The sequence below is a fragment of the Elephas maximus genome, chromosome 14 (genome assembly GCF_024166365.1).
Source record: "Elephas maximus indicus isolate mEleMax1 chromosome 14, mEleMax1 primary haplotype, whole genome shotgun sequence".
Lineage (NCBI taxonomy): Eukaryota > Metazoa > Chordata > Mammalia > Proboscidea > Elephantidae > Elephas > Elephas maximus.
Window position 1 is genome coordinate 63,885,978 of NC_064832.1, and position 24,971 is coordinate 63,910,948.

The window sequence follows — 24,971 nt, forward strand, 5'->3', positions numbered from 1 at the left end:
ACATCCTTCTCCAGGGACTGGTCCTTCCTGACAACATTTCCAAAATACCTGGGATGAAGTCCTGCCATCCTCGCTTCTAAGGAGCTTTCTGGTTGTACTTCTTCCCAGAGAGATTTGGTCACTCTTCTGGCAGCCCATGATCTCTTCAATATTCTTCATCAACACCATAATTCAAAGGATTCAGTTCTACTTTGGTCTTCCTTATTTATTGCCCAGTTTTCACATGCATATGAGGCAATTGAAAGTACCATGGCTTGGGTCAGAGGCAGTCCTCAAAGTGATATGTTTGCTTTTTGACACTTTAAAGAGGTCTTTTGCAGTACATTTACCCAATGTAATACATTGTTTGATTTCGTGACTGCTGCTTCCATGAGCATTGATTGTGGATCCAAACAAAATGAGGTCCTTGACAATTTCAATATTTTCTCCGTTTATTGTGATGTTGCTTATTGGTCTGGGTGTGAGGATTTTTGTTTCCTTTATGTTGAGGTGTAATCCATACTGAAGGCAGTAATCTTTGCTCTTCATCGGTATGTGCTTCAAATCCTCTTTGCTTTCGGAAGCAGTGTTGTGTCATCTGCATATTGCAGGTTGTTAATAAGTCTTCCTCCAGTTGTTGTTGTCAGTCCTGATACTGTATTCTTTCTATACTGTATTCTCAAATTATTTGCTCAGCATACCAATTGAACAAGTACAGTGAAAGGATACAACCCTGATGCACACCTTTCCTGATTTTAAACCATGCAGTTGGTAACTGAGTGCTTTAACCACTGTGCCACCAAAGCTCTATCTCTTTATACATATACCTGCATATATATGTATACATATACCTGTTTCCATCAAGACTATTCCAACTCATAGTGACCCATACCTACCCTATACAGAGTAGAGCTGCCCCATAGGGTTTCCAAGCAGCGGCTAGAGGATTCAAACTGCCAATCTTTTGGTTTGCAGCTGAGATCTTAACCACTGTGCCACAAGGGTTCCATATATATATTGTTGTGCAATGGTGGAGCAGTGGTTAACCACTTGGCAACTAAGCTACTAACCAAAAGGTCAGAAGTTCAAACCCACCAGAAGAAAGATGTAGCAGATGGTTTCCATAAAGTTTACAGCCCTGGGAACTCTATGGGGCAGTTCTACTCTGTCCTATAGACTCACTATGAGTCAGTATCTATTCAACGGCAATAGGTTAGTTTAAGTGTCAGTAAATCTAGAACCCAAGAGTGGTTAAAATTCAAAAAGGAATCAATATAAATATATACATGTATGTATAAAATATATGTATAAAAATGTATACATATATAAATGCACATACATACATATATATGTGTATGTATATGTATATCATTATGAATATAGATGATATTTAAATGTTTGTATATAGTTCTGGGGTTCAAATTAGGATTAAAAAATGTGAATTTGGTGTCGGACAACATTTTCACAAAAATATGTTTCTCAAAACCAACTTGCATTGAGTATCAGATTGTTTTTTACAAACTAGGTAATATTATCCGGTTGATGACTTCCTTACCTATCTTTTATCAATTCATTTCTTTTTTACTCATTGTTTTTGTCACTTTTGTTTCTCAACATCAGAGATTTATACCCAACTAATCAGAATTCCTGGCTATTGACTAAATGTAATACCTCCTGTACTGCATGAGTTTATGATATGGAAATTTCAAACCACAAATCACTCTAGATTTCTGGGGGATAAGTAGATGTTACACAATTACTCCACAGTCGTCATCTCAAAAAGAAATGCTTACAAATAAATGACTCATTCAGGCTGATCATACTTGAAAACATCACAATACTGTGCTGAATCACATCTGAGAAAAATCACACAGAAAAACCAAATACCTCAAAGAGTAAAAGAGTTACAAAGTTTCCAACTACTCCATGGCTTGGTTTCAAAGGACCACATACTGCAAAATTAATATTATTAAAAATTAGATATCTAAATAAAAGATGTATATTCATTTTCTGTGTAGATTTCTCTCTTATCATTCATAGAAAATAGGTTTGGCAATGTAAAGAGAAGATAGTACCAGCAACATTTTCAATTATGGGCCTATATATTTAAAAGTAATCAATAAAAAACATACAGGAACTGACAAACAACTAGTCAATGGAATCATTTTTCCTGAAATATTTAGCAGTACCCTTTTAAAGGAATTGCTTGTGGTCAGTGTTACTTGTATTTTAGTCTTTTCTCTTGTTAAAATAGAATGGATGTCACATGCATTAATTTTTTAGCTGTCTGAGGAAGTTTTTCACACCTGCAATCAACCGTAAAGGAGGCTATAATTTTAACATATTTAAAACTCATCTTCCATCAGCTTTACCAAACAAAGTTTTGAAAGCCAATAGCTAGACAGACACAGGCAAAGACAGAGAGAGAATTCGGAAAACTATAAAAGGTATCTTCTTGCCCTTCCATAGCTGTCTTGTTAAGAGTCTCTCCCTGATAAACAAAAAGAAAACCCATTCCTTATTATGAAGTGATCATTTTTGAGAATTTATGTCTATAAAAAAAAAAAAAGGATATGTGTGTGAAGATTGAATATCAACATGGATTAAACCAAGTATTGGACACATCTTTCTTAGTTGATGGGAGAACTCGGAAACTGCTGAGTTACGCTTTGTGGCAAACATTTTGGAATGTTGCCAAGGCTGTTATAAACATTTCTGAGCTCCCTTTTCCAGGGAACTCTTTTAAAGATCAATTAGAAGTGAAAGTCTCTCAATGCAGGAGTTTTAAAATGTCAAGCTTGTATTACTTTTTTCCTTGTTGTGCATCAATGGCAATATTTCAAAACCTGTATTTTAAATTGATTACATTCTATAATTAAGCTATTAAAGGGAATAGAATGTACAAGTGGTCTAAAATTCACACTGCAGCATAATGGATTTTTTAACATTAAAAAAGTCAATTAGGTAAAAAATAGGAATGGCAAAGGGAGAAAGTATAAAGAAGGGAGTATAAACAGCTAGGAAGGTTTTATTTTGAAAGCATTCTCAAGTGCCTTTACTTATTTAAAAAAATATTTTTTAACAGTACAGGTCAACAGGTTAAAATTATAAATGCTTCATTTATGAATCAGAATTTTTACAAAGTATTCTATGGACAATGACAAAGAATCAATTATGAAGTCTGAACTTACAAAACAGTGGGCTACTCAAGAACTTGCTGTAAGATTAGGGTATACTTATAAAATGTATGAGTATAAATGAATACCTTACATGTATATATGTTTCTATGTGTATGTACACGTAATTTTTTAAAGGGAATATTGCTAAACCTTTTAAAAGTAGTACGACAACTTTTTATCACTAAAATTGACCTAACTTTGTGTAATATATACAATTATGCTACATAAAACTATATTTTTTTCAGGAAAAATAAGATTAAAATCTCTAACTATGAAAAGTGTGCTCCCCTACTCGACAAATGAGCCACAAATTTACGTAGAGAGCCAAGGATTAAAATTCCTCATGTATGTGTAACAAACACATAGTGATTGGTTTGTCCTTTCAAGTTGTGTTTATCTCTTCATTTCCATCACGGTTTCAAAGGTCACTCAGCTCCATTTATAAATCCAATATGACAGAAATTAGTAAAAGAAAAAGCAACAACTAAATGAGTACATCATCACGCAATCACACATCTCACAATTCATTTATCCAATTAATAAAAAATACCATCAAATGTTTATTGGTGAATTTTTTCAAAGCATTGAAAACGGTTCATGTCAAGATAACTTAATCACCAACACTTACATTTGATGTTACAGCAAATGTAGGGGAGCAGCGAACCGTACTTCAGTGGAAAAGCAGCCAAAGAAATATTTCCACGTTTTCCAAAATAAAATAATTAAGAAAATAAATGTATTTAGTAAATTCAGTTTATAGTTGTCATAAATTAATCAAAGATTCATTTATAGAAATTCAAGGGCACAATTTGTGTGTGTGATGAGTGTGTGTGTGTGTGTGAGAGAGAGAGAGACACCTAGGTGTTTAATTGTAAGATCACATATTGCCTAGAAAAGGAAACTAAAATAGTGAAATTGGTGCAATAGTGTACTAATAGAAATAAGAAATTTTATAATCATGATTCTCATTTTGTTATATCTATTTTAAAAGAGTCTAGAATACGGCCTGTTCTCTTGATAGTTTCACAGATTTGGGCAGTGACAGGTATATGAAAGAACAAGGAGAAATAAATACATGCTTGTGGGTATTGAAACCAGCAACACTAGGAGTATGAGAATTAAGTTGCTAAAGGAAATCATTTATAAAACAATTTGACCACCTTGATAAGACCAGCATTTTTTTTAACTTTTATATTTTTATATAAAACAAATACTGAACTTACATTGTCTGATAGACTCATTGTTTTTTTCCCATCTCTTATAGGTATCTGTTTCCTGAAATATTAGAAGGTCATAGAATCATAAAATAGAATCAAGAATGTTCACAGTGCCACTAGGTTTTGAAATAGCCTTTGAATCACTTAAATGACATAGTACCTGTGTAGAAACTTAGTGACCAATATATATTAAATGTATCACTTTAGTATTTGCTTATTAATTCATGCATAACTATATAATTGACATATATGTGTGTGTAGTGTGGTTGTTTTGAACTAATAGCCTTCTAAATTAAACACACATTCTGAAAAATATTTAAGCAAAAACACAATTATTAAATGTGTTATGAAGATGAAGTCTTCTTTCCCTAGATATTTTGAAACTCGATATATAAAATTGAGATTTTTCCAAAGTTCCTAATCTATGTCATTACACAGGTTGAATTACTGATTTTTTTTAAATATCTTTTTGAAAAATTTTGTGTTATATAAACATGATCATTTATTTGAAAACTTTTCTGAGAGCTCCTGAAATGTAGTTTTGTATGAACCCAATTGACTAAAAGAGGTATATTCTGTAAAGATACACATGGCATTGATAAAAAATGCAGAATTTGCATTTTCTTGTGAATTATTTTAATTTGAAAACATGCATGTGATATACATATGTATCACACAAATATGGCTGGACACACACACGCATCCATCCAACCACCCTCTCTTTGTTCCTATGCATATTATTACTCCTGCTCACATATGACCCCAAGGAAGTAAGTACACTTCTTGGCTGAACAATTTATCAACAGCTTGAAGTGACAGGAAGGGTGTTGATTCAGTCCCGCAACCCCACATATCAGATGTAGGCCACATTCTTCAGTCTGCAGAACCAGAAAGGGAAAAAGTCCCTTTCGCATTTGCCCTTTCATAGAGATGGAAATATTATTAGAAAGGACATAAACAGACTAATTAAATCACAGCAGTATGGCTGGGATGACAGCTGGTACAGCGTGTGACTGAGAAGATCCATATCTGTGTGCAGGAGGTACTTCACTTCCAATCCATTCCCTATTAGGTGCTTTCAAGCTTGCTGTGCAGACATTAAATAATAACATATCATTTCCAAGACTAAAATGTTGTAAAGAAATTAAAAAAAGGCTTTCTAACGAAGAAATCTTTTGTGCAAGAGAGAAAAAAAAAAAAAATCATTTACCACTCAGTTCTGCTTTTGAGATAAAGATGTAATAATGCCATTACCTTTCATCAGCAGGATCCTTGAAAATCAACACTCTTTGCTTATCATGCTGTGAAATACAAATAGAGCTAAAGGCATGGTCTGCAAGGCACTGCTGCAGCGATATTAACCAACAGATCTGCCCTTTGTGAAGGAGCCGTATCCGTTTCATTAGTGCAGACTCTAATTCAAAACTGTTGAAAATGAACTGCACATACTGTTTTAATAACAACATTCCTAATCATTATCAAACTGGTAATTCTCTCAGCACCGAACGTAAGGGTCTGAGTTTCCATTATGACCTGCTGTTAAAGAAAACCATATTTAAATCCACCATTCTTTCCTATTTTCCAAATAATCCAAGTTTTTACATCTTTTTTTTTTTTTTGGCCTCCATCAAGAGCAAGCACATCTATGTATGCACGATATTTGATCTTAACCGAATTGACACTTTTAGGCATTTATGTCAACTACCGTGTTATTTACTTACTATGGTTTTGTTATACTATTTTATATCCAATTTCACATGCCATGATTCACACAAAATCACTTTGTACGAGTTTGGAATATTTGGAGAACCATCACAGTTATGCAAACGTGAAACACTAGGTCTGGTGACAGGTGCGTTGGGCTCAGAGTTACACACTTTTGATGAGTGTGCTCACTGCAGGCTCACAGTAACGTGGGGCGATGAACACCCTAGTCATACTTCAGAGAATGCATTTCCTACTGTTAGGTCATCGTGAGATATTCGAAATTATGTATTTCCAAGCATTAGATTTTACAGAATACCCAGTTCAAGATTACCTCTCATCATACCCAAAACATACAGCATCAAATAAAATCATGGGAGATGATGTTAATGAATAAAGTAAGAGTTGTCTGATCTGAATAAGGATTAAATATGGCCCAGGGTTATTTTATACTGAAATCATAGTTCATATAAGCCTCATGGTATCTCGATGTTGGGTGATAATGATCACTTACACGCCTTTCCTTGGTGAAAACTGTATTTCCAAGACTGCTGCAAAGGCACTCAGTCTCACAGAGTGTGATGGGCTCCACCATACAAAACATCCAATTTCGTTATGCTGTACATTTTCTTATGTCTTATGATTATACAAAGTATAAGGAAACTTAGAGTCAAATAAATTTATTTAACTTATATATCTGAATGATATGCTTGTGTTATTAGACTTACTTCATTTTCCAGTCATTAGTTGCAATAAATAATATTGAAGCCAAAACAAAAATGCTGGGTTGGTATTTTTTAATTATGTTTTACAATTTCCCGTGTAAATAAAAAAAAGTCTTTATGGAAATGGTACTAACACTAGATAAAGATGAAAATACCCTCTGCATTCTGTTTATCTATACCATAGGAATGCATTTAATAATTCATATAGGCAACTCTCATGGGTTTTATTAACATACAGAAATTGATTTAGTCATTTGGTTCAAATTTTTTAAATGAAAAAATAAAAAAACATTTCTCCATATATAGTCACATTATGATCACTATTGCTCCTTTTATAACCAGTGATGATCAAAAAGTGTTATAAGAGAAATGCAAAATCATGCCAGGCATTTTCTAGACAATCATGAAAAAGAGCTTAATAAAACATCATTATTAGCATATTCACACCTCATCTTAAAATAATCTAATTATAAGACACATTAAATATTTTTTTAAAAAATACATATAACTCTTCCATAAAAACAACAGCTTTAACTCTTGTCCAACCTCCTCCAAACTTTAATGAAATGCATGTACAGAATATGGGTATAAAATTTTGTATGATCTTTTTTATTATATTCAAAATAAATACTTCCATTCTTATCCATCATATTGTAACAGCTGCACGATATGCAAAATGATGTATTATAACATACTGACAATGCCCTGTTTTTGGACATTTAGGTAGTTCTCAGATTTGTTTTTTATTTTAGAAAGTGCTGCACAAAATACCTTCTTGCCTTTTATCTTCTATCGAGGTTACACAAATAAAAGAGTTTTAGAGCCAAAAGGGAAATTGGCCATCACGCTCCTTATTCTTAAATAAGAAAGCTGAGAGGGTGAGATTCTCTAAGTAGCTATTTACTAACTAAATTATTACTAGAATCTAAATCCTCTGACTTACATTTTGCTTTTTCTTCCCCAGCTTCTGTTTTTGGATATATCTAGAAGGACTTTTTTTTTGTTTACACTACTAAATGTTCAAATTTTTAGACAATGATTTTGTGTTAATTTTGTATCAAGTTACCTATTTAATCCTTAGATTTTCATACTTAACTACCTCATTTAAAATGTTTAATAAAGGAAAAATGCCAGTAATATTAAATATTTACAAATGCATTAAAATTCATGAAGGAATAGATCACTACTTCTTTTCTTTTTTTTTTTTTTTAATGTTGGTGTAAACAGCTTTGTGTGAAATGTCAGAATGTAAAGACGTCTTTTGCATAAGGGATAATGTAAACCATATGGGCTATTCACAATCGATTGAATTACTAGCCATGGCAGTTCCTACACTTCTAAGAGATGCTATGTGGTCTTCCATTAAAGTTCCACTAATGTGACATTTGTGAAAAGGTTTATGTTTGGACATACTTTCCTGACCATATGTGAAGCCACAGAGAGCAACAGCGTCAATTATAAGTGTTTATGTACAAATTGACAGCTATAGGTTCTAAAATATTTCTCTTGTTTCATGTGTCAGAATCTTTTTGGCCTTTTAAGGTTGTCTTTTTTTGTGTGTGTGTTTCCATGTTTACAAGCCCCTGGCTGTTAATATCGTTAAATTTTACTCATCTGACAGGAAGAAGGATTTTGAAATCATTGTTCGGCAAAGAAACATTAAAAAAATCAGAAAAAAAAACTTTCCACATTTAATCTGTTAAACAATGGCAAATTTCTTATGAATCAGTGATACTGTAATTGAACTGCAGACATTTTTAGAGCAAGCTTGCTTTGGCTTTTTCACCCTCCGATTTGGAATCTGCTCACAGTACTGCCAGCTTAACCAAAAAGGATTAACTCTCATATCCAACTGAGAACACAGATAATTCTCAGTAATTGGTAAAAAATGAAGATGAATGGGGCTGAGAGATAAGGAGCAATTAGCTCATCAGCAGTTACAGCTGTGCACTCAATCCGGATCCATCTCTTGAGTCTCGGCCCCTTTTAAAGAACCTAAGCAGAATAAGCATAGGACACCCCCTCCCCAAAAAATTGCTATACCTGCCCATCATGTCTCTACTCTTCCATTTTATTTCCTTACTACACAAAGACACCTGTCATAGCATGCTATGTAAATTACTACCTCTCTCAGGACCTATGTCTAAAGCCAATCTTCTTTTTAAACTTTTTTTTTTTATATAACAGAAACCAAATGACTACTGTAGACACTCTTAAATTCCCTGTCAATCGTTTCATTATAGCAGCATCATCTGTTTGAAAATATAAGCAATTCCCTTATCTAATTATAGGAAGGATTTGAGGTTCATTAACATTGCCAAGGCAGAGAATCCAATGTGTAACTGCATGGCTCTGCTTGGTGGCCTGTGTTCTCAGTTTCCTTTTATTTGCTTTCTCAAGGTCTCCAAGACTTTTTCCTGAAATCATAAAACTCATTTTTCCTTCCAAATAGACGTGTGTTTGAAGAACGGAAATGACTCCAGCATAAACTATTCTATTTCTGCAAGAATCCTTTAAACAACAACAACAAAAGATAAGGAGATGGTCAGCTGGGAAAGAGAATTTTATCTACATATCTGCCTGGCTTTTTTGTTTGTTTGTTTGTTTGTTTGTTCATCTGTTTGTTTTGTTGGTTGGTGGACAGGAGAAGGAAGGTGTAAGGAATACTACTGCAGAACATAGCCATTTATCCCAAACTCAGGTTCTAAGTTTTACTTAAAATTCCTACGTCCTTTCTAACTAGAGTGAGTTTGAGTAAATGAAAAAGAATCATACATTTGGGACACGTGCAAGGCGCTCAGCTTTGTAGGTCTCTCTATCGGTGCACTCTTGCCCATGTCCCTCAGTGCTCAGAAAGAGAAAAATCCTAAAGTCTTTAAGATTACTTCACTTCCTTCAAGAAATAACAGCAGTTAGAGGATTATGACTATAGTTTAAACAATGAGATTTTTCTCAGGACATCTGTTTTAAGATCACATTTTGAATAGATATGAACTCATTTCCTTCTAAGCAAGCAATCTACTATTGTTGATAGCTGTTTACCAGTTCTATGAGTCAGATATTAGCTAGTGGCAAAGGTCCTCTGAAATCCTCCGAGTATTCTTTAAACTGTGTACATGGTGTTTTCCTTAAATAAAATGTTAAGAGAAGTAAAATTGCTGTCTTTTCCTGCCTCTTGGTAAATTATAGTCCACAAATTCTTGCACTTGGGAATAATATTTAATGCATTTATTTTTAAAGAGTTATTTCCTTTGTTATCATGAGTTAAGGGACAAGATACTAGGTTTAGCAAGTATTTAAATAACATTGAACTATTAAGAGATTCTCACTATATCAATATTTATGTAGCATTCAAATACTAGAAGTAAAATTCAGTTTCCTTTATTTAGATTAAACCAATTGTGTTTGATTTAGTATCCTCAAAAATGTCTACAATGCCAAAAAAAAGATAAAAACACAGCTTCAGATATCATTGAATTGACCTTGGGTTCACTGGTTTTAAATTCAACTTTTGCAATATCCCAGTCCCAATTTCTAAGCAGCATTTTTAAACTGGTTATGTAGATCAGCCCTTAAAGCAAAAAAACAGCAATTTATCCGGCCTGTATGTTGTGGATAGCGTTGCCACTAAAAAGAATCCAGGACATTTTTCCTTCTTATCTACAATGTAGCTCATATCAGCCAACCTGTCACAAGATAGTACTTGATATAAACAAGAGATTGCAAAGACATCTCAGTAATCAATATCAGGATGGCTACAGTATGGAAACCCCAACCAGTGCATATCATTTGTCTCAGCATCTATTTCTTTGGCCAAATGAAGCATTAATTCAAATCATAAATCTATGGTGATTTAAATCTGGGAATGAGCACCTGCCTGCTTTAATGATTTATTTTGTACATTTCAGTAAGCAGGAGATTTGTCCATATGAACTGACAGGTCACCTTCAGATGCCAGGAGCAGACTGTTTATCACCATGCAGACTAGCATCTCATCTTAGCGAGTAAATATTAAACTAAAAGAATCCAATTGATTGTGGATGAGGGAGAATGGCGACACGGCCATATATTTTACTCAGCGTGCTGATGCCTCACTCAGATCTATCCTAAGGTCCTCACTTCTTCCTAAAGTGATCGTTCTGTTGGAAAGATGTGAGCTCAAGGTGACCATGTAAAATTGGGATATAAAATAATTATTTGTCTGTGTCAGAGGTTGCTTTAAACACTGCTTTCTGGCTAATTTTTTATGACTCATATTACAAACTGGGATCAGCTGTAATAAAATAATCCCTCACCTCACCAAGCCAAATCAAAACAAACCAAGCAAAAGCAAAATCTATTTGCTGGTGCATAAGGGTTTATTTACAACCAAGGCAAAAACAGTGTTCCTAAAAGGGAAAGCTTTAACTGTTTACCAGGACTTCTGAGCTAGATATGTATCAAACTCGTTGCCATTGAGCCGATTCCAGCCCATAGCAAACCTAGAAGACAGAGCAGAACTGCCCCATAGGGTACAGAATCCCTGAATTGACTTCAAAAACATTGCTGGATGTGGGCAAGGCTGAGAAGCAAGAGTGCATGATTTAAGTAGCACCTCTCTGAGGGTTTTCACTTCTCTAAAGAGCCAACTGATAGATTCGTGAGAGTAGTAAGCCTGCATTCTGAAATACAGGTTTCTGAGATTCTTGGGATTCCTCATAGAATTCAGATGCTTTGAGCCCACTTTCCTAAGCCCCTCAAGCTCTTGAAGGACCTGGCCCATCCTGTGAGAATAGTTTGATAATGTAGTAGTGGGGTCCATTCTCTGTAGGCCCCTGTGTGCAGGGACTGTGTTATGACTTTGATTATGTTCCTAGAAGGAGTTAAAATCAAACGTACAACAAAATCCAAATGGAGTAACAGCTACCCCCAAACTCCCTCACAGTCCTGCAGCTTGATAAAAAATTTAGCAGAGAGACAAGAAAACGGAAAAGAAAAACAGTTGGTGGAAGCAAAAAGAGGAAGAAGGTAATTTTCAGGAGGGCAAGTTTGCAGAAATAATAATAGTAGCAAAACAACTAGCCTTACTGGTGACCAACAATGGGATAGCAGACACTGTGATAGGTAATGTCATAAACACTTGACAAATTTGTTCTTTAACTCTCATGATGTAGATACTGTTACTTTTGTCATTTTACAGAGGTGGAAGCTGAAGCTCAGAAAGCTTACATAACTTTCCAAAGTCACAGAGCAAGAAATTACTGAACACTTAGCAAGCAGCAGGCATTGCCCTCAGATCCAAAGACGACTGAGGCCTTGTAAACCAGCTGCTCAATTCAACAACTGCTTTGATCTAGCAACCTCACTCCCTACCCCAACCTTGCCCTGTATCTTCCACAACCTACCCCATTCCCATCCCCAAATCATTTTCCCTAATCTCTAGATAAAGGTGTTAGAAGGGGTGGTGTCCAGGGATGACGACGAATTGTACATTCTTAGAGGACAGCAGCATATGGGAATAGAATGAAAATAACAATGATAACGCTGTTTTCCCAAATCAGCTACAGTTATTCAACATAAATGATCTACAGGCCTTAAAGGTTAGTCAAGGCAACAACGTTAAGAGTCGTAAAACATTAAGATCCCTTTAGGAAAATTTACACCAATTTCTGCTCCTGGTTCAAACTGGTGTGTACAATAGATAACAAAACTAAAATGCAGTACAAACTACAAACTAAATAAAAGAAGAAAAATGTTTTCTTCCAACTAAAACACAAGAGAAAATTCAAATTGTTTCTTTTTTAAGCCATTAGGATAGTCTTGCACTGAAATCATTAGGGTAAGCTGGAATTTGGTCAGTAGGCAGATATTATTGTATGATATTAAATGTTAAATATATGCCAGTGCTTAACCATAAGCCATGGTCTCCTTGTCTTATGCCTGTTGATTTCCTCAAGGCCAACTTCTGTTCAGCTGATCAGGCAAATTCAGAGGCACCATGCTTTAACATACCAAAATCCATTGCTGCCAAGTCGATTCCGACTCACAGCAACCCCACAGGACAGAGTGGAACTGCCCCATGGGGTTTCCAAGGAGCGGCTGGTGGATTTAAACTGCCAACCTTTTAGTTAACAGCTGAACTCTTAACCACTGCACTACCAGACCTGCTTATAGTTTGCTTTAAATGTTATTAAATTGCCTATTTGAAAGACCCCGTCATCATAGTACCATCAAGAATAGTCTGCCTGAAAGGCTCACTCTTCTAAAATTATGAAAAAAAAAAAAAAAATCCAGGTTTTGTTTTGAACGATAGCTATAATTTGTGGTAGCTAATTGGTTGTTAAGGGTCCAATTTTGCCGTTTTATAGGCCAAACTAAATAAAAGGTTGATATTCTAAAATAATGTGTACTTAGTAGCTTTAAAAACAGAATTATAATTCCTTCATTTTATTTCAATATTGTTTTAACTTTTCAATGTCTAAATTTATGTGTGAGCCATGACCTAAACAATCTGTTGCCCTCTCCCTGTCTGCCCACTAGGAGCCCTGAAAAAGCAAGCACTGATGTTTTTCTTAGGCCCTTGCGGAGCTTAGAGCCATCTCTCTTGGCTCTCTTCCACCTCCTTTCATCCTTCTAAGAATTGTCACCACCTTGCTTGTAACCTACTCTCAAATCAAATCCATTAGTGCCAACTCCTTTTCTATTTTCCTTATGCAGTCCTGCTGAAAAGTTCAATTTGTTCCCCTTTCTCCATTAGAAGCTGCCTTTTGGCATCACTGGAAAAGTGGTACTTTGTTTTGTGTATATATCTTTCAAAAATGCTTTTTACCCTAACACTCATATCTAGTGTATTCTTCCAGGGAACTGTTGTGAAAATTATTTCTAGAATCCGTATCATTCTTTCCTATACTCTTACCTATATGTTAACAGGCTGAAGGTAGAAAGAGGCTGATTATCTTAAATAATCCATTAGGATGCTGCATAAAAAAGTGAATTTAGTTGAACTTCATGTACATCTCTTGGACAGAGTATCTTGTTGCACATTTCTTTCACCATTCAAATTTCCTTTGTCAAATTACATTTTAAGCATGGCTTCTACATTTTCAAAGGAAGCAATGCCGTGGATTGGCAGAAGAAAATACTTTACCACACCAACGCACAGATGCCAAAGATTTCATCCATAAACAAATTAAGCTACCTTTGAAGATGTGTTTGATGAAAAAAAATTACTCAAATATTCTACAAAGAGAAAACCGTGCCTTTTGGTTTAACGCTGACTGTTAGCTTTTCATCTCTTTCCATATCTCAGGAAAGAAAAAAAAAAATCAAGAGAACTTATGGATGCATTGTTTAAAAGAGAGATTGGTAATATTGAGTATGGAAAGAATTAATCATCAACGTAATTCTTATTACTGGTAGCACATGAAAAGATATGTTTGTATGTTTAGCTATAATGATAGTGAATTTATTACTTTGATAACAAATGCATTAAGAAAAAGATAATTTTAATAAATATTTTTCTTCCCTTTATCTATTTTTTTGAAATTCTGATTTTATTATGAAAGATACCTCTAGTAGAAGCTGCAGACATAAAGTTGATCCTATCATGAAAATAATGTTGCTGATTGTTTATTTAGACTGTGTGTTGTTGGAGGTGAAGTGGTTTCTTCAAAACAGATGCTGTTTTCCGAGCTGAAAGTACAGATCTCTTGAATGGGTAGCCAATAGTTTTGCTCTGGAAAAGAAAGTCATTTGGTGGAAAAATGATCACGCTAATTTTCAGTGAACAGACATAACTTACCAACACTTGAATTCATGTCACCATTTTCAGAATCTGCTCCATGTTGGTTACTACTAGCATGATAGTTGCTCATAGCTTCTAACTTGATTTTTTTCACCTTCATTGCTTCGGCAATGGCAGCGTTGGTAGCAGCGGCAGCTGCGGCAGCTGCCGCTGTCAGACCTTAAAAAGAATAAATTAAAAATTAAGTAATTCAAATTCTGATTTTTCATGCAGTAGTTCATATGCTTTATATAACATACATACAAACATATATTTGAGTATCTAATTCCTATATGCAACACTCTGATAACATGTATTCATTCCCAACTATCCAATGAAACAATATTGATATAATGGAAAGACCTCTCTCTAAACTCTCAAATTAAACATTAGCAGAAACACACTTCATACACAGGACAGTAGCAGAAATGCAGCCAGCATTACATCTCAAAGAAATCCATCTGAACATGTCATTACCTGCTTAAACTCTACAGTTGCCTAAAAGCGGTGTGAACAGGGAGTCTGAATTTAGCTTAATCTCAAGGCCTTTCGCTAACTGGTGTAAACCTATACCTCATTGTAAATTACCCAGTGTCCTCACCCTTAGGCCATACTCCAGCTGTGCAGACCATGCCACCTTTACCCATCCATGCCCTGCTCTTCAAGCCTGTGCTTTTGCACGTGAAATTCCTTTTGTCTGGAATGTCCTTGCACCATGACTCACTTCCCTGTCTTCCCATCCTTCAGCAAAATCTTAACTCGTGCTTAGGAGTCTTATCCTCCCAGTTGGCTCCATGTCCTGTCTTCTTTCGCTGGGCCGTGTTTATATTTCAGTTATAACACATGACATGCTGCACTCTGAGTGCCTGTTTGTACATTGGATTTTCTCACTGGACTGTAAACTACTCAAGGCGGGAACCATGTGCTGCTAAACAACTTGGCATCCCCAGTGTTCAAGATGCTTGAGAAAAGTAAAATAAAAAGAGCTAACCCCTCACTTCTACTTACTAAACATTAATGTTACGGACTGTTTTAAGACATATATATATATATATATACACACACACACATATGTCTTAAACATATATGTGTGTATATATATAATATATATGTGTGTGTATTTTTTTATACATATATATCATGGCCCCGGTGGCATGGTGGTTACTTGTTACGGCTGCTAACCAAAAGGTCAGCAGTTCGAATCCACTGGCAGCTCCTTGGAAACCCTATGGGGCAGTTCTACTCTGTCCTATCAGGATGCTATGAGTTGGAATCAACTAGAAGGCAACAGGATATATATATATATATATATATAAAATACACACAAAGTAGTTTAAGCCTCTCCATAACATTATGTGACTGTAAACACCATTATCCTTACTTCCTGAATAAGGACAACACTGCACAGAATGGAAACCTAGGCCTTCTAATTTCAGAGTTTACCCTTTTAACTACTGTTCCATGATGTTTTCGTGATGTTCATCCTGAACACTTCATCTCTCTTGGTCTAGAAATCAGGAGGTAGGGATTGAAGTAAGATTAGAAGCAGACTTTGAGACCAGATCACAGAAGATCAGAATGCTAAGGCCATGCTATTTTACCTTTATTCATAGGTTATAGATAACCACAAAGGTTTTTGAGCAGGAGAGTGTTTGTCTTCCTTAAATACATGAACTTTTACCAAGTCCATTCACTACATCCTGGTATCCTTCATCAGCAAAATGACAAGCCACTGGGATGTAACGATCTCTCCTAATTCTAAAATGTTTAAACATTCTGTTGAGAGAATATGTACTTCCATACCCCTGACCCATACTCTTTTTGTAATGGCTGCGTCAGTGTTTTCTGACTACAGTGCTCCTGCCCTGTTTAAATTTATCTGTGTGATTTATTTCCACTCCCAGCTGGTGGATTAGAGACTGAACACCCCTCTCCTCCATTTCCTCCCCACTAATTTTTTTTTTTTTTTTTAATCATCACTTCTAGTTACTACTGCAAGTTAAGTTACAGCCTAAAGAATTACGAGAAAGTCTTTTTCCCTGAGGACCTTGGCTCTTTTTTAAGAGGTTAGGAGCAGACCCCACCTTTCCTTTAGATCAGACTAAAGAGCCTCTGACAGCTTTCGCCTCAGACCAAGTCCCTTGGATTGGATCTTTGTAGGAAAAACTGATAACTATCCCTAAAAAGGCATTGACTTAAACTCAAAGAATCCATCTGAGTCTGTTCTGAGCACTCATTGCCTTTTAAGTCCCAACTTGAATGGATTCTCTCATCTTCCTATGATTGAATTTTCTCCCCAATTACTCATTTCCTTTTAAGATGTTTCTGAACATTTTCTTTCCTGTTCTCTTAAAACTCTCTTTGTATCCAGGCAAATCTCTCTTCCTCAATTTTGCTATGTCATAAATGTGAACATCCCGCTTGGCCCTTCATTTGGTTGCCTGATGTTGTCCCACCTCCAATTTATGACATTTCTAGGATCTTTCTCTTCAGTTTATGCTGCAGGTAAATCTTGTTCCATAGCATTCAAATAAGAAAGATAAATCTGTAATTTGAGATATGATTATTATTAGATAGACTTGAATCAAATTAAGTAGCATGAAATGTAACTATATGTGACATGGGCTTGGGCACACCATTTGCTCTCACTGAGAATGATTTCTTCATCCGTGAAACAGTTCTAACTACAAAGGGCTAAATATAAGGATTAAATAAAATAAGCTATATGAACAACACCACATGATGTTTAGTAAAAACTGGGCCTGCATTACATTCTAGTTGCTCAACAAGTAAAGTCCAGCCCTATCTATGATTCCTGTAGGATATCTGGTGTTGGCCACAGTCACATCAGCTAAAAGAATCCTACTTGTCATGTAGCTACAATATTCCTTGACTTTTAAAAATGTTCTCTTATAATTTAGCTGATCTTATTTATAGTATTCTTTTTTTTATTATTTCACCAGTTTTACCTTTGTAATACAAATTGTAAAAGATACATATGCATTTATGTATGGGTATGTATATACATATACATACATATATAAATGCACTAGATAGCTAGATGATAGATAGCTAGATGACGGATGGATGGGTGGATGTGTGGATGGATGGATGGATGGATGGATGGATGGATGGATGGATGGATGGATGGATGGATGGATGGATGGATGGATGGATGGATGGATGGATGATAGGTAGATAGACAGACAGACAGACAGACAGACAAACAGATATAGCCCTGGGTGGTACAAATGGTTAACAAATTCAGTTGCTAAGCAAAAGACTGGAAGTTTGAGTTAAGAAGCACCTCAGTAAAAGATCTGGCAATCTACTCTAAAAAAATCAGCCATTGTTTTACTATGACACACATGGAATCAGGGAGGCCTGTGCAGACTCCTCACTCTTCACTCTCCACCTGGAAAAAGCTATCAACATTTCAAAAAATCAGCTCCAGTCCCACTTCTTTCAGAAGCTATACCTGACTTTACCCTGCCCAGCCCTCAAGTGGAGACAGTGATGCACAGTGTTATGAATTGAATTGTGTCCCCCAAAATTGTGTGTCATCTTGGCTAGGCCATGATTCCCAGTATTGCATGGTTGTACACCATTTTGTCATCTGATGTGATTTCCCTATATATTGTAAATCCTACCCCTATTAATGAGGGAGGATTAGAAGCAGTTACGTTAATAAGATACAACTCAATCTACAAAGTTAGGTTGTGTTTTAAGTCAATCTCTTTTAAGATATAAAAGAGGGAGTCTAGCTGAGAGACAGGGAGACCTCACACACCAAGAAACAAAGGCGAGGAGAACAGCGTGTCCTTTGTACCCGGGGTCCCTGAACTTCAGAAGGTCCTCGACCAGGTAGATTGATGACGAGGACCTTCCCCAGAACCAACAGAGAGGGGAAGCCTTCTCCTGGAGCTGACACCTTGAATTCAGACTTCTAGTCTCCTAGACTTTGAGAGAATAAATTTCTCTCTGTTAAAGCCATCCACTTGTGGCATTTTTGTTATAGCAGCGCTGGACAATTAAGACACACTTGCTTTGCTCTCATCAACCTTGTATGAGACTTGGCCATCCAGCACCAGAATCATCCAGGGTGCTTTTAAATCATGCAGATGACTGAGCCATAATATCTGAGATTCTGCCTCAGTAGGTATGAGTTTGGTTCCCTGCATCGGTGAATTTCTGGTTGATTTTAGTGATTCACAGGTTATTTAAATGTGCAATCTCAGTGGAGAAAATCAGGCCTATGAATTCTTCATTGATTTTTTTAGGGGGTGTGCATGCTACCAAGAGGTGGAGCCCTGGTGGTGCAGTGGTTAAGAGCTCAGCTGCTAACCAAAAGGTCGGCAGTTCAAATTCACCAGCCGTTCCTTGGAAACCCTATGGGGTAGTTCTATTCTGTCCTATAAGGTTGCTATGAGTCGGAATTGACTCAATGGCAAAGGTTTTTTTGTTTGTTTGTTTTTGGTATTAGGGGTTCAGGCTACCTCCTTTAACCTAGGCTTTAACATCAAAAGGACAGAAATGCTTTCTTAGTATCTGTTTCCCAAACATTTATCGCGATGTCTGGGATAAATTATTGCTGAATGAATAAATGCTTCTCAAAGTATTTTACTTGCAGTCATAGAAAAAATATGGTAATTATTTGAGATTGTCAATGGAAGGCAATTTAAAACATTACTTTCCTGTTACAATAAATGTGAATAGAGTACGACTAGCAAATCTCATTAATACAACGCATGACTCTCAGAAGGTACATCTGGCCTAGAGCTAGGAAGTACCACAAAGGATTTACCAGCCCACCCACCCCCTGCATTCACTGAACGTCCTGATGGTCTTGCAGTGGCCCTTTCCAGTCCCCAAGGCAATTCTCAAACCCCTTCAACTGCTGTCTCTAGAAAGAAGTCCAATTGTATAGTTGTTTCCTACTGAAGTTGCCTTAAAAAAAAAGTGTAATGAAGTCACAACATATCTCTAGTCATTGGTCTATACTTCCTAGAGAATCCAAATTGTAACATTTTCTTTTTAAGAAGTATCTTGTGTAAACACTGACAAACCCTAACATTTATCACAATTTTTTACCCCCTTTGTAAAACCCTTTTATCATATCCCACTTGCCATAGTTCTTCTCCCCTTGCCTCACACTGGTAAAGTTTTTATATACTACCTGCTTCAATATCCCACCCTGAAGTACCTTAATACATATTGCAAAACTGCCATTGCTTTTAACTCTTCCAATCAAAACAACCCATCTTCCCCTCAAAACTAAGCAATTCAATGTTTCTCAGAATGCTAATCTGCATTAAACTTGCCTGAAATGTATAGTAAAAATGGAGATTCTTTTCCCCAAGGCCACAGCCACAGAATCTATTTTGGGGGTGGACTGAAGGATCCATTTTTACCTTACAACCAGTTGTTTATGATGCTCACTGCCCTGAGATTATTTGATGACAGTAACTTACACTAAAATGCATCTGCATCTTACAAGAAAAGCTTTATTTACAAACTTGATCATCACTGCAATTATTTTAAAATATGAATAAACTTGAGAATGAGCAGGAAGCTTGTTAAAATACAAATTCAGGTTGGACTGAGCAATCAGAGTTTTCAGGCATATTGCTGTAGTATCGACTTTGGGAGAGTTTTCTTACGCCTTTTGCCTATCCCGCCAGAAGCACAAAGGCCAGCTAGGTAACACAGCACATCTTTACATGACTGATGCAACACTAGTATACATTTTTAATTCCAGGAACCCTTTCATGCATGCGTCTATTTGGCATACACAGTGATTGTTATTTAAACAGACTGGATAATTAATGGAGCCCCTGGGTGGTGTAGAGAGTGAATCACTCAGCTGCTAAATGAAAGGTGCAAACCCACCCAACAGTGCCACGGAAGACATGCCTGGCAATCTGCTTCTGAAAGGCAACTGTTGGAAAACTCTGTGGAGTGCAGTTCTACTTTGCAACAAATGGGGCCATGATGAGTCAGAACTGACTTGACTGCAACTGGTTTGGTTTTGGGTTTGAGGTAGTTTTCCTTTTTTCATTGAGGGAAATAAATCATATAAGAATTCATAATGTATAATAAAGAAATGAATGAATGAATAAATGACATTTTACAATAAGGAAAGATTAGTCCATCTCTTTTACCTTGATAAATTTACTTTCATATTCTCAAAAAAACATTCATAGTATCTTTTACAACAACAAGAAAATCTGTTCTGAACTGAGAAGTCACGTGTACAACTTGATTTTAATTTAAAAGATTCTAAATGCAATTTTATCAACAATGTGAAAGCTTTAGTGTGCACTTAAAATTAGTTTTCCACTGATAGAAAGAATGGATTGAAAAACACTACATATAACAAAGGAGGTTCCACTGTTTTATTTGTATCAGATAAAAATTCATATATTATGCACTTATAGACCTTCAGTTGCCCCTCAGCCAAAGTACTGTACATAAACTTCCATTGCTATCTCATATGCCTTATATAATGCAAAAATATTTAGGGTTCTGTTCTGTCCTATTTGATTTTCACAAACTCTACCACTTGCAACTTAATTGAATAGATCTTTACACAGAATTTAGAAACTCAGGTTGTCATATTATTGTCTGAATTATGATGCAAACTGATTGAAGTGGGCTGCCTCTGCTCTGTTTCTTCAGAGCAAATTCCGTACATATATATTTTTTAATTGGCTATTGTTAAAAATTCTTCTTTATTTTTATCTTGGCTAACTGATTTCTTTTTATTTTGCTTTTCACTTTTTAATGCTCCACTGAAATCTTCCACTGTTCCTACTGAATAAGTGACTAGCATAGGAATTGCTAGCTATACTTGTTATCCTGTAAGGAGCAAGTATAATACTGTAGTTGAAAACAGTGCTTTGAAGACATATACACTTTGGACAACGTCTTCAAATTTATCTGGGATACAGCAGCAAGTTCTATAGTTTCCCGTGCTTCAAAATTCTCTATTCAAAATTCACCTTTAAACATAGGGGTAACAGTTTTGACCTGACAGGGGCGTAGTGGGAATAAAGTTAAAATAATGTATATAATAGCCTGGGCACATATTAAGCCCTCTGAAAATGGTAGTAGACGTTATCAAAAAGTAACCCAAAATATCCATAATGTCCCTATAGTTAGTTTTGTGTTTTTTGTGAATACCTTTACTCAGTTACAAAAATGCAAGTGTGACAAAAGGTATCTAAGAACATAAAGTATTTAGCTATCTGACAAACAGATCTAAAAACCATGATTCCATCAAATCATTTGAAATAGCTGTCTACATTGATCAAATTTATGATAAAATCGCTAAATCTCTACTCTTGCTGTTTTGATGCAAAGTCTTCGCTACTTTCAAGTCAATAGCCTAAAACCTGTCTATGGGTTTGTCTTTTGGAAGGGAAGCAGGCATTGTTACTACTTAAAAGCCTGAATTTACTTTGCAAAGATAGTGTGCTTTTTCTGTGTGCAACTTTTATCAAAACAGCTTTAAATTCTTCAAATGCCATTTCACACTCCTGATCATTCTCTTTCCAAAAATGAAAAGTATTCCTGTTCTATTTTTTCCAAATACACTAATATCCTTAGTTATAAATACTAGATTACAACTGTAGATTAAGAATATCAGTAAAAAAGAGGCATATTGCTGTCAAATTATTTCTCTGATCTGTTTGTTTGCTCATTAACTTGAAAGGTCCAATCTTTGATCTTTGGTTTCAAAGACATCAAGATGACTTCCAAATGTCTGATATATTGTCTACTTCCACACGGCATTCTGTATAAAATGCAGTTCCCCAAGCCTAATGGTTAAATAAAATGGGTTATATGCAAGAGAGAGTAATCATCCAAGACTTTCATATGATAGACTTTTTTATTAGTGTATGTTACTTTACCCAAATTTAGAAGAAATTGTTTTAAACATGCAGGAGATTTTAGCCAATGGTAGTTATAATTAATATTCTGGAATTGATAAGTTATTTATGTCTGGCATTGTTCCTTCTGATTATTCAGGGAGACAGGCGGCTTATAAATATCTCATCACTCCACCGTCACAGAAATTTCATCGACAGTGCACATGCACAGCTATTAGCAATATGAATCTAACCATTACAAGAAGGAGGAAAATCGAACATGTGGCATTAATACGCAGTCCTGGTTCCTAACCATCTGATAGGCAGATGGTGTGAAGCGGATTCTCCAGCTGAAATGAAGGGGCACATCATTTAAAACCTTGTTTGCATTCTAACTGATAGCACTGCCATATTGATATACATGATACATCATGGCAGTATTTGAACAATCTAGTTTGTTTCAGTCATAAATGTTTACAGCCTTGTTTTTTTAATCTTATAAGCATGTTCAGAAGAGTGTATTTTTAATTTATGAAACCTATTGTTTACTTCTGTTGAACTAGAAGATTAGTGGGAAGCAGGAATATTAAATTACATCAACCAGAGCAATACAACCAAGACAGATGAAGAAAATAGGTTTTCTATTTTCAATAAAGGATGTTAGGAAAGGAATTTTAAAATTAGCCCAGGCATTTTTGTACCTTAAATACATTTATTCACTTAAACCTTCTAGCTTTTTTTTCCCCCCTGGTGGCATACAGAGAAACTCAACGCTTTACACAGTCATTCATTTAAAACTCTCACTGTGTGCAATTAATCTTGTCCAACAATTCAATTCACAAAGTAAAACATCAAAAGGCATAGTTCAATTCAACAGTCATTACTGTGAAGTAATCTTTCTGCTCCTGACAGTTCCTATAGACTCTTTGCAAAACTCTGTTGAAGGTGGATTGTAAGCACCATATGAGTTTGAATTACAACTCAATTGAAATCATTCCAAGTCTTGGAAGTACTCTTGGCTCAATATAACAACTTGAAAATACCAGCACCTTTTCTTCACCCTGTTTTCTTCCTATCCTTATTTAAATACCAGCTGTTCCAAAACTGACACTAATTTTCACAGTTTATTTCTCTATATTTTCCAAATAAACAAAAGTTGTGATTAAAACATGCCTGGTTCCATCCTTGAATTATTAAATAACAGAAATGATAAGTAGCTAGAATAAGTAACTTAATTGTGATCAGGGTAGTCTGAAGATTTTGAGGGTGAATTTGTCTCTTAACTTCCATTAGAGTGGCTTTTCTTGCCCTTCAAAGCACGTTTGCATTCTGCAGAGAAAAGAAAAATTGATCCTGGAGGCCATTAATGGAAACACTCCCTATATCAGTATTCAGTTTTTCAATGGATTAAACTAGATCCAAAATGTTTAAATTAACAACAACAACAAAAATCCCACTGATTTGGAGAAACACGCAGAAAGACATGTTATCACCCTATTGATAATGACTAATAAATGAAAATTTACCTCAAATTCAGCTCGGCATTCTTATTCCGAATAGCTTTAACTGTCAATCTTCCAGAGTAAAGGAGACAGGAGCAGCATAAAGTCAGAGAGAGGGAGCGCCCTGGGGATGACACTGGCCAGGTATAAATCACTGAGAAATTTCCACGAGAGTTTTGGAAAAGCCTAACTTCTGATCAAGAATGCATAGTATCAAGCTGAAAGATCATTAATTAAATTTCTTCCATCACTATATTTGTTTCAAGAAAATGGCTCACACAGTTGTGGAGGCTGGCAAGTCCCAAATTCATGGGTCAGGTGTCAGGCTGGAGGCTTCTCCTGAAACAAGGCTGCCAGCTCAGGGATTTGTGGAAGCTGATGAATTCCAAAATCTTCAAGTCAGATGGCAAGCTGCTGACTCATCCCAAGAATCAGAGGTCAGAGGATGACCAGCCAGATGCAGGATTGAAAGCAAGTGAGTTTTGCCAGAACATCCATATATATTGGATTTAGGCCACTCCCCCAAAGAAATTTCCCCTTTAAATTGATTGGCTGCTTACTTTAGATTACAAAATGGAAAACGATTTCATAATATCTGCCAAACCACTGAAAATCATGGCCTAGCCAAGTTGACACATAACCTTAAGTATCACAGTTTACCCCTTGTCAACTTGGCATGTGTACACATCTCCTCAAACCATACATAATCTCTAATTGAAGATAATTATAAAGTCATACTTGCACCTAACATGATACAACTAACATGGATGCAACCAAAAATACATTAGCCCCACTTATATCTTATATTTTGTAAGTAATGGAATAAGGGAGGGAAGAAAAGAAAAACATTTCTATATATGTATATATATGTACACACACGCACACACACACACACATAACAAAACCAGGAAGAAATACTCAGAACAATTACAGTCCCCATTTCTGCAACTGGTCACACTGTTATAGCTGGCATTTAGAACTACCTTCCTCCACCACCCATTCCATAGTCCCTTTGCCCTCAGCAAGCACCTT

General features: G+C 35.7%; 1 protein-coding gene across 3 annotated transcripts in view; it reads right to left on the minus strand.

The window, feature by feature from the left end:
* Window positions 1–24,971, minus strand: part of DACH1 (dachshund family transcription factor 1) — a 485,967-nt gene that overhangs the window by 214,357 nt on the left and 246,639 nt on the right. For all 3 annotated transcript variants that reach the window (XM_049853405.1, XM_049853407.1, XM_049853406.1), the window contains one exon: window positions 14,585–14,746. In XM_049853405.1, the coding sequence (XP_049709362.1) occupies window positions 14,585–14,746 (162 nt within the window). The remainder of the gene's footprint in view (window positions 1–14,584; window positions 14,747–24,971) is intronic.